The sequence below is a fragment of the Molossus molossus genome, unplaced genomic scaffold (genome assembly GCF_014108415.1).
Source record: "Molossus molossus isolate mMolMol1 unplaced genomic scaffold, mMolMol1.p scaffold_m16_p_5, whole genome shotgun sequence".
NCBI classification, from domain to species: Eukaryota; Metazoa; Chordata; class Mammalia; order Chiroptera; family Molossidae; genus Molossus; species Molossus molossus.
This window is the reverse complement of record NW_023425388.1, coordinates 36641735-36652966: the sequence shown is the minus strand read 5'-3', so window position 1 is coordinate 36652966 and position 11232 is coordinate 36641735. Positions and strand designations below refer to the sequence as shown.

At 41.6% G+C, this 11232-nt stretch overlaps 1 protein-coding gene across 1 annotated transcript in view; it reads left to right on the top strand.

The window, feature by feature from the left end:
* Positions 1 to 2396: 2396 nt before the first annotated feature.
* The window catches only part of LRRC31 (leucine rich repeat containing 31), a 28401-nt gene continuing 19565 nt past the window's right edge, over positions 2397 to 11232 (top strand). Inside the window, exons 1-3 of the mRNA XM_036243140.1 lie at positions 2397 to 2508; positions 4441 to 4695; positions 10165 to 10308. Of these exons, the coding sequence (XP_036099033.1) occupies positions 4506 to 4695; positions 10165 to 10308 (334 nt within the window). The 5' untranslated portion in view covers positions 2397 to 2508; positions 4441 to 4505. The remainder of the gene's footprint in view (positions 2509 to 4440; positions 4696 to 10164; positions 10309 to 11232) is intronic.

Genomic DNA, 11232 nt, shown 5'->3' with positions numbered 1-11232 from the left:
CTCTTAGGCTGATCGGTTTTCCCAGATAGGTGTCTGTCATAAACCTCTACTGGGTGGTGGAAGAGGATGGTTAAGCTTAGTCCCCACTGTGTTCTGAGAAGACCTGGAAAGGGAATGGGGAGGGCTCTCATGGTTCAACATACAGACTTTCCCTAACCCCCTGTCCAATAAGGTACTGGAAACATGACCAGTGTCTCTGAATTCAACCTGTGCTGAAAAGAAACTTTCTATCTTTTGCTAGGGTGGGGAAAAGGCTGTCTCCTGGCTGCCCTGGCATGAGAAATGGAATTTAATAGTTTAACTTCTTACAGCTTGTAACTAGTCATCCTGTTTTCAGCTCCACCCATACTCACCTTGTCCTTCAGAGTTGCCTGGTACAATCACTGGTTTGATTACCGAGACTTTTGGGACTCTGAAGTTTGAAAAATGTGTTCCCCAACCTTTGTGGGCGCTTTACTGTAAAGTCAGTTTAACTCATTCTCATGCCGTAGATTCCAAAATTATGTTGGCATCTATCTAATTCTCTTTATCCTTGCAGATTAACAAAGTATTTTTTAATCCCTTAAAAGTGGACATGTTCACCTCTGCTGTCCCTTTAACAGAAGTTCTGTCATCCTTTTAATAAATTCCTTTTTCTGCTTAAATTAGCTGAGAATAATAGTATTAACTGAAATGCTAGAAGTAGATCCACTTCTTTTTCAAGACAAGAGTTCTGGACAGGGCTGAACCAAGCCCTGTTTGCTTGAGAACTGAGTGATGGAATTAAGTTGTTTTTATTACCTAGGAGTTTTATTTTATACTTATTAAAACCTACTTAGACATATTTAAGCATGGATTTTTTTTTTTAAATCACACTTGTGTATACATAAAAAAATAAAAGCAGAAATTGATTAAAGTATTTCTAAAACTTCTTTTCATTTAAAGCCCTGGTCCTCTGACCCACTTTATATACTTATACATGTATGTATTTTAAAATTATGATTAAAATGGAAGGAAAAGGGGGGGGGGACATCTGTAATACATTCAACAATAAAGATAAGTTAAAAAAATAAAGTTAAGAGGAAAAAATAAATAAATAAATAAATAAATAAATAAATAATAATTAAAAAGCATATAACATTTACCATCCTAACCATTTTTCAATGCACAGTTCTTAGCCATTTTTAAGTGTGCATTCACATTGTTTTGCAACAGATCTCCAGAACATTTTCATATAGTGAAATTGAAACTCTGTACTCATTAAACAACTCCTCATTTACCCTACCCCCTAGCCCTGGCAACCACCATTCTACTTTCTGTTTCTATGAATTTGACTACTTTAGATACCTCATATAAATAGAATCATACAGTATTTGTCCTTTCATGCCTGGCTTATTTCACTTAGTATTGTGTCCTCGAGGTTCATTTGTGTAGCATGTGCCAGGACTTCCTTTTTAATGAAGTTTTGTGGAGAAAGAACAATGCGTTTCCCTTTCACAAGCAACACTGAAAATATGACTCACTCTGAAAATGGATAAGAAGTTTTAAGTATACGTTAAACCCAAATCTAAGGGTGGAAAAGAAAGATATTCCTCACTTTTGCAAAAATAAATAAATAAAAACTACTTAAGTGCATGTGAAATATTTTATTATCCTTAGCGTTTCATGACAAATAACCTTACCTGCTGATAATACAGTAAATACCAAAAGTAACTGCTCAATTAACCTGGGGAAGTTGAACTAAAATGCCAACCATTCGTTTTCCCAAAGGGCTCTTGAGTGAGTGCTTTTGATCCTTGGAGAAGAGACAAAACCCCAGTTTTTAGCTGCTGTAATCTAGTCGTTATGTTGTGATCTGCGAATTTCCCCAAATTTAGTTTTCAGGGTTTACCTTCACAAAGTTAAGCCCAGTGCAGAGAGGAGAGGGAAATAAAAGGTTTGTGTGAGCTAATCTCAGAGCTGAATTAGTATCAGAAGCCTGAGTACTTGTTGAAGTTTATATGAAAAGAGGAATCTCCCGAACACATGTAGGAAAACATTTTTTTCCCTATGTGTGAGCACGGTAACCTCCCGCTGAATGTTAAGACATTTGCTGATGCTTTTCCCCCTGGTGCTCACATGTCTGCTTTCCTCACACTTGCTCCTTTTCTGATTCCCTCTTAGCCTCGCCTGTGTTTCTTGCCTTTCTGCCTCCCCAGTTTGCCCACCATTTGTTCTTTCGTTTCCTCCTCTGTTCCTTGAGCCCCGAGCTGTTTCTTGCCCCCCCCCCCCCCCCCCCGGCTGCCCTGCCCTCCCCATTCTGCCCTGAAGTGAACTTGCCTGCACTGAGGACCAGCAGGAACTCAGAGCCGGGTGGGGTTTCACGTGGGTAAATTACCACATCCTGGAGCGCCATCCAGCAGTGTTTTCTTAAGACGTGGGAGTTGGAGTCAGTGCATTTAGGGAGGGAAGGTGAAACCATTTACTGGCATAGGTCTCCAAAGAATTGGTCTGTGTGTCTTTGAAAGGTGAAATTGAGTGAAAATGAAGGTAAGTCTTGGGTTGGAGCCAAAGGAGAAGGGTATGTGGGGTGATGGTGGAATCACAACGGGGCAGCTGGGCTGCAGGTGGTGGCTGGGTTCATGAGCTAAATAAAGGTCTTTCTTTCTTTCTCAACTGACCCCCTGAGGCTCTGGCCAGCTGCAGGGCTGTGGATGGGGACACTATCTGGTTCTAGTGCTATGTCTTCCTGGGAAAGCCTGGGATGAGTGGACCCTGATCTAATTTGGAAAGAAAATTTGAAAAGGAAGGGATGCCCATTTGTGACTTCTAAAGTAGTACTCCAGGTACATGGAACATTCCATCCCCACGCTTAAAGGTGGGTTCTACAAGGTAATTTTTACAAGCCCCTTTGTAAAATGTTTCTTGAACCATTCTGGAACATAATATTACAGAAAGACCCATTTTATAGGAAGAAACTCATGAACATAGTAATTTGAAGAATACAAGAATATTGGGCCCTGTCCCAAGAACAGAATCTAAATTCTCTTAACAGAATCTGAAATTCCATGTACAGTCTTATCTCTTTAGTTTATGTTTTTAACCTTTTCTTAAAATGTAAGCAGATCCCGCCCTGGTTGGTTTGGCTCAGCGGTTAGAGCGTCGGCCTGCGGTCCGGAGAGACCCGGGTTCGGTTCCCTCTAGGGGCGCATGCCTCGGTTGCAGTTTGTCCCCGGCCCTAGTCGGTTGTGCGGGTGGCAGCCACTTGATGTGTTCCTTTCACATCGATGTTTCTCTCTCTCTCTCTCTGTTCCTCTCTCTCCCTCCCACTCTACCTGAACAAATAATGGAAAAATATCCTCCAGTGAGGATAAAAAAAAAAAAAAAAAAATGTAAGCAGATCCCAAGAGGGATAACAGAGTGACCCTCTTGAATTTTTAGCCTTAAATCATACCAGACCCTCCGCTTACCTCCCTCCCCCCTATATATCTTGCTCCCCACAAACCAGAATTCACTCCTGGAGCCAACCCCTGGCTCTGCATGCCTGTGAGTGTTTGAGCCCACTGTTTGTTCTGCCCAGGACACTTTGCTCTCTATTTTATTTATTCCCTTTTTTTTATTAATTAATTTCTTTTGTTACAGATGTTTCTCCTTTTTCCCCCATTGACCCCCTCCTCCTGATCCCAGCCCTCCTCACAGCATTGTTGTCTATGTTCACTGGTGCTCTCTATCTTCTATTTAGCTAATTCCCAGTTTTTCAAAAGCCAGGCAATGCCACTCACTGCTCAAAGTCTGTTCTCCAAAGCAGGCTTCGTCCAAGTGTGGGTTCTCTAACGATTTGGATCTCTCCTCCCTGATGGCCCTTCTCCCAGTGAAAATCGCTGGCCTACAAGTCCATCTTCCCGCCAGGTTAAGACATGAGCTGTGTCTTGTTCTGCATTGAATCTCCTGAATCTCAAGTAATGCCTGGTCTGTAGTAAGTTCTGCTTAGGGAATGAATGAATTCTTTACTGCCAGAGTGTTTTAATGGGTGGTGGTGCAGGGCTGGAGTAGAGGAATAAAAACGCCAAGAGGAAGAGAAGCAGTGAACAAGAGAGGGGGCTGGGCCTCAAGGCACACTCCTCCAGGTGGCAGTTTTGCGAAGGTCCAGGCAGAGACACGCGAAATCGTCTTTGACCAACTTCCTTAGAAAGTCACTCTAATTGCTGAAATTTAACATCTATTGACACATTTGATGCACTGCCAAGTGGTGCTTAATGACCTGTACTGCACACAATAAAATAGGGCGAAATTAAAAACTCAAATTTGCTTTGGACTTACATCTGCCACCATCTGTTAGTTCCCGGATCCTGGTTACATCATTCTTAGTTTTATATTAAACATTGCCAGTGATAAAAACAGAAGGAAAAGGGGGGAATAAAAACCCATATATGAAAGTTCTGATTCCACCCAGGCTTGACCGTCTTATTTTTTTTTCCTCAGAAATCCTAGAACACAAAAAACAGCAAGAAGATGTTTTATTGAGAAAGACCTCCTTCAAGTTGACCATGAGTGAAACAAGGAAAGAAAAGTCCTCAGATGGAGAAACTAAACCCCAGACTTCATTTGTCAACAAATTCTTCAGGGGCTCAAAACTCAGGTCCTCCAAAGCTGAACGCAGAAAAGAGGGCAATGACCTTCGAACCACTGATTGCCAACCCGGCGATGAGACGCAGGAGACCGCCACCTTAGTCACTGGTAAACTGACTGCCACCAGCTCTGTATTTTTTAGAATAATGTTTTCCCCTAAAGAGATCATTGGGTGAAACTAAACCTAATATGAGTCTCTGTCTAAACATTTATGTTACTTAATTACTTTAAGTAGTTTGCTAATTTTGCTTTTATTTTTATTTTTTAATTTATTTATTTTTTATCCTCACCCGAGGACATTTTTCCATTTTTTGTTCAGGTAGAGCGGGAAGGAGAGAGAGGAACAGAGAGAGAGAGAAACATCGATGTGAAAGGGACACATCGAGTGGCTGCCACCCGCACAACCGACCAGGGCAGGGGACAAACTGCAACCGAGGTACATGCCCTTAGCGGGAACCAAACCTGGGACTCTCTAGACTGCAGGCCGATGCTCTAACCACTGAGCCAAACCGGCCAGGGCGCTAATTTTGCTTTTAAATGATCAAAAGTATTATAATACTCCAGAAAGGTATGGAGAAAATACCTGATTTCTTTTCGTTTTAATGCAAATGACCATTTCTTCAAGATTCGTTTTGGTCTTTTGTCCCTGTGTACACATTTATGGTCAGTCAGCTGGTCAACAGCCATTACTTGAGTTCTTACGACGTGTCTGCCACTATATTTTGTAAATATTCAAAATACAGCCGTGAAGAACAGGACCGTATGTAAACAAAGAACAAAATGCAGATACAGTTTCAGTGCTGATAAGTGATATGAAGAAAAGCAAAGCAGGCCGAGTAGAGAATGATGGGATGGAGGTGCTCTTTTAGACAGGGCTGGAGGAAAGGAGTCTCTCATTGGGTGGCATTGGAGAGAGAGAGAATAAAGTCAGCTATGTAGAAGGAATGTGTAAAGCCAGCCACATAGGTATTTCTGGGAATAGCTTTCCAGGCAAAGGGAAGTGTAAGTGCAAAGGCCCACGGTGGGACTGAGTCCGGAGTGTTTGAGAGGGAGCCAGGAATTCCAAGATGCTGAGATAGGGTGAGAGATGGGGAGAGGAGGGGTTAGACTAGTTGGTGAGGTAGCTGGGGGCCAGAACAGGCATCTTTGGCAGTTATAACAGCTTACAAATAAATCCCTCTTGAGTTGAATGAAGCAGTGATCCTACTTCTGGACCATATTATACTGCTCAATTCCTACATTTTTTCATGATGTTCCTGGGCATAATTTTAATAGCTGCATAATATTCCATTACATTCATATGCCATAATTACTTAATAAATTCCTTTTTTTTTTGCCCTTCAGTGATTATCTTTGGCTTTCCCTCTCCCTTATTCTCTGCTTCATGGAATTTCAGCTTTTTTTTTAAGTAGAAATTCCCAGAACAGAGATTACAAATGAGAGGGTTATGAAAATAACTATTGTCAAATCTCTCTCCAAAGTCAGAATCATAATATTTGGCAATATGATGGCATATCCAATACCATCACTTTATTATCAACTAGATTAAATGTATTTTAAAAACATTTTAAACTTTTAATGCAAACATACACAAAAGTAGAGAGAACAGTGTGAGTCCCCATGATCACCTCTCTCCAACAATTATCAGCCCATGACCAATCTTGTTTCATTTATTCCTGCCCTCACTTCCAGCAGATTATTTATATTAAATACCTAAAATAATATTGTTACCTGTAAGTACGTTAAATGTATTTTAAATATATTTTTATAAATAGGAAGTTAAAGCCTACTTCTAAAGGAAGACAACTATCAGAAAATTGTTGACAGTTGTTTTAAAGTGTGGTTTGGAGCTTCAGGAACATGGTTAATGAATACCTGAAACGGTGATTAAATCAGCAGTGCAAGACCAGGCAGCTGGTTATCCCTGCTGGTAAACACTGGCTGCTCAAGCCATTTATGGCTTCTCTATTTCCATGTCTTTCAAAGTCAGTGGCTCCTGGAGTTGTGTTAATTCTGCCTCCCAAATGGCTCTCGGACCTGGATCCTCCTTTCATTGCTATTCTGGTTCTAGTCTCTTGCCTGGACTACGGTGACAGCTTCCTAGCTGGTTTCTCTATCTCTAGCCTTGTTCTCTTGCCAGCCTGTCCCCCACACTGCCACCAGATGCTCTTCCTAAAGCGTAGGTATGATGATGTCTCTCACCTGCTTAAAATCCTTTACTGAGTCCCTCTTGCCTTAAAGAGAACATCTACACTCCCAAGAATGGTCTTCAAGGTGTTGGTGATCAGTTGATTATCTTTTCATGACCTCTGCCTTCCCCCAGCCTCATGTTCATCCTCTTCTCCTGAAATTCTGACTTACTTGCAGTTTCCTAAACTGGCCACGTTCCCCGAAGTGGGATACCTAGAAAGATCTTCCTTTGTGTCACTATCCTCCCTCTGCACTCCTCCCTTGTGTCCACCCACCTGGCTGACTCCCATTGGTCCTTTAAGGTGCAAATTATGCACCACTTTCTCTTGGTAGTTTGCCAAGACCCACCCACCAGAGCAGAGGTACTTACTGTCACCCTCTGCATGCCTCCACCATTACATTTCTCCTCCATGTGTGACCATGGCTTTCTTGTCTGTCTCCTCCATCAGACAGATAGTTCCTTGAAGACAGCGACTTGATAATAATGTTACAAACCTAACAATGTTCTATGAAAACATTGGGACTCCTGGTCATAAACCACAAAAACCAACTCATACAGATTTAAGTTGGAAAAGAACTTAATGAAAAGATACTGGTTAGCTCACAGAATTACCTGGATGGAGACACAAGAACTAGGCTCAGTGGTAATGCCACTGGGAAAAGGCCCCAAGCACTCACAGACTGCTCACATGTGATCACTTTGTACCCTCCACAGAGCCACAACCCGCCCACCTCAGCTGACCTGTAGCAGCTCTGACTCATCAGTTTTATATGTTGAGCTGTGACATAAGATATTCTTTGAAGAAAGGGCTGCATAGTTAAACAAACAAACAAACAAACAAACAAACAAAAACCTGGCTGGTGTGCTTCAGTGGTTGAGTGTCGACCCATGCACCAAGAGGTTGCTGGTTCGATTCCCGGTCAGGGCAAATGCCAGGTTTCGGGCTAGGTCCCCAATAGGAGGTGTGCTGCCAATCAATGTTTCTCTCTCATTAATGTTTCTATCTCTCCCTAAAAATCAAACAAAAACATTAAAAACAAAATACATGGTCTGCAAAGAGATATCCAGGGGTCTTATAAGTTGGTACTCATATTTATATGTAGGTGTTTTGAGAAAGATTTATCATGTTGATTTGGTAATTAAGACACTATAAAGCTAATGGTTATTCATTCATTCATTCATTCATTCAATTATTTATTCATTCAACAAATATTTACCAAGTACCTCTCATGTAAAAAACTCTGCAGAGTCCCATCTCCCTGGGAGGCCACAATGAATTTAAGTTGCTATACTCCTGAGATAGGAACTGGGCAGGAATTATAGTCTTCATTTTATAGATGCGTAAACCAAGGCTCAGAGAATTTAATTGATTTGCTCACTCAGTGGACCCACGATTTCAACCAGATCTTCCAACCATGCTGTCTTGGACTTGCTAATCTTATCAAACATTACAGAGCACCCAGGTTAGATGTGGTCTGAGAAGAGATTTCTGAATCTGTCCATTGGTAGGTCATTGTTGGTGACTTTTGAGGAATAATTTATTAGAATAGATGAGTGTGGCAACCAGATGTAGTGGGTTAGTTGGTAAATGTGATGAAGAATTGAGGGGAGCAAGTACAAACCACTCTTTTCAAACATTTGACAGTAAAGAAAATGATTGACAAGGCAGTGTGGCTTGTGGAGAAAACAAAGAGAAAGAATGGGTGGGACTGGAACTTGAGTGTGATTGTAGGTTGGGCCTATAGAGATAAAAAAGCAACCACACCATGTACAGAAATTTTTTAAACACCAAAAATGTAAAACACACACATAATGGGCTTTGGGGCAGACTGTTCTGGGTTCAAATTCTGACTTTCTACTTAGTAGTTAACAGAGTCTCAGTTTTCAAATCTATGAAATAGTATAACTGTGACTCCTTGCATTAAGTTTAAACAAACTGTTCTGCAGTCCCTGGCATGTAAGAGTCATTCTCTCCCCGACTCCCATCCACAGCTCTCCTCTGTTCCACCGGAAATCAGGGTTGCCTGGTAAAATAAGCACAATGTTTGGGACTTTACTAACTGATTCCTTGTTTCCCTGAAGTTTACATTTAACTGGACGTGCTGTTTTTGGTTTTCCTAAATCTGGCAACCCTACCCCAAATCAAATACCTTGTATCCACTGCCATGTGATAAAAATGGAAGAGCTGAGTAAAGAGGTAACATGGTGAACGTGCTGCCCTCTACTGGTAGAATGTGGCAACACCAACCATCCCAGCAAAAATGTACACCCTACAGGTAGGCGGTTTTCTTAAAAATAGCAAGTCACAAGACACCCTGTCGAGGAGAGATGGAGATTTTATTGTTCTTGCTAATATTTTAGTCTAAATTTATTATTACTGTAATCCTACTATCTTTTAATATTCACTGGTGCCAATATATATGTATATATTTTTAGCTACTATGTAGTTTTACACTTTTTTGGTCAGGGTTAGTAGAATATTATGGTACATTCATAACTTATGTTTTCCTATTGGATTCCAGCATACTCTTGGTTTATGTTTTAACTTGTACATTTTCACTTACAAAACCTCTTTAAAGTTACTGTCAGTACATGTGTGTTCATTTTTCCCTACAAAAGTATAATGTGTTTTACATGTGTCTTAAATGCTGGCACAGGCAGTGGGTGAAGCACTGGTACATAATAGGTGCTCAATAAAATTACAGCGTTTTATTACTTTAGTGATATCACGTCATACAGTGTTATTATAGAGAGATTGGGTGAGGTGCCTCCTAAGTAGATTCTAATAACAAGAAGGATAAATGAGGCTTTCTGAATGTATTCTCCAGCAGGAGCTCAGAAGATTCAAGAGCTTTCCAGGCACTGCGCTCTCAGGATTTGTCTCTTGAATGATGGAGGCAATGAGCAGCGAGTGTTTCGTTCACTCACTCCCTGTAGCCATCTGAAGCTCATGGGTGGTGCCTGCAAAGCCCGCCCTTCACCTGCTGGGACAGGAGGCAAACATCTGTGCTTGGCCCAGCAGTTGCATTCGCCAAAGCTCCCTGTGCGTCTTTCCAGCAGTGCTTGTCTCAACGCTGTGCTAACAAGTTTACGTCTTCAGGAGCACAGCGGTCTGTACGCTGAGGAGCCAGGCCGGGCCATGAACGAAAAGCCACCGAGGTTCCTCAGGCTCGTTTGTTCGAAAAGGGTCATGGGAGTGGTCAGTGTCCAGTGTGGAGCACTCGGAGGCAGGAGCAGAGGTTTTGACCTTGGTAAATGCTCCAGGTTTTTACCAGAAACCAGTTCAGGGTTGTAGTCTGTCTTTTCACTTGTTTTATTGTGATCATTATGCATCTTTAACATGATCTGGCATTAACTGCAAATTCTTCTTTATTCTGATGATGTAGCTAAGCCTCTCCCTTCAGAAATGGAACCAGGACGCAGGATGGAGAAAAACGAGCAGTTCCTGCAGAAGTTGGGCAAAAACGCTGTCGACAAGTGCCTAGATCTGAATAACTGCAGATTAACAACAGCGGACGTCAGGGAGATGGGTCTGTACGCAGCTGGCTTTCACAGAGAGCACCATGGGGCCTGTAGGTTGACAGAGCCAGCAAAACACACTCACTACTCACTTGGTAACTCCAGGTCTGCAGGGTGGCCCCAGACTACTCAAAAACAGCAGCTGTACCATGATTTAAAAAAACAAAAAAACAAATTAATTTATTCTTCCTCAAGCTTCAAAGATTTGAGCTGAGGAAGTTCATTTGTTTGTTTTCCTAAGCATTTTTACCTCCCTACTGGTTGCCTCTGGCTCCTGAAAAACATCTGTTCTTGCATATGGTATAAATCCATGAAACTCGGCCATAAAACTGAAGCCGTCTTGGGAATTCAAAGGGGTATCATGATGCTTAGTTATCTGTGGAATGAAAAATATACCTACCAGCAATAATCACATGTAATTTGTACATGGAACTATCACTACCCTTTGCTTCACCTAAGCAGGAAGGAGTTTAACTGTGAGGAACCCCATGCCTACATCACAATCGCCACCTTCCCCCCCCTTTTTCTTCAATTACCTTAAATCAAGCCTTTTATCAAATTAGACATGTCTACCACTAGAGATGTATCACAAGAACTGTGTTTTGAATGGAGTCCTTGACTATTGTAATTAAAAGCCATGCCATTAAAACTTAGACAGTTCTTTAAGAGGGAACTCTAACCATGCCTGTGGTTCTCAGATGTGTCAGAACCACTGCGGGGCCTGTAGACATGCAGACACTTGAGTCCAACCCAAACCCACTGAATTGCAATCTCTGAGAGTGGGCCCCAGAAGCCCTGGTTTTATTTTTTATTTTTTCCTTCTTAATATGTGCAATAGACATATGCTTTATACAGTTAGGATCATCGCAAACGAGATGAAATTGCTAAGTGCTCTGAATGCTGGTGACTAGAACAGTCTTCCGCTGCTCAGTGGG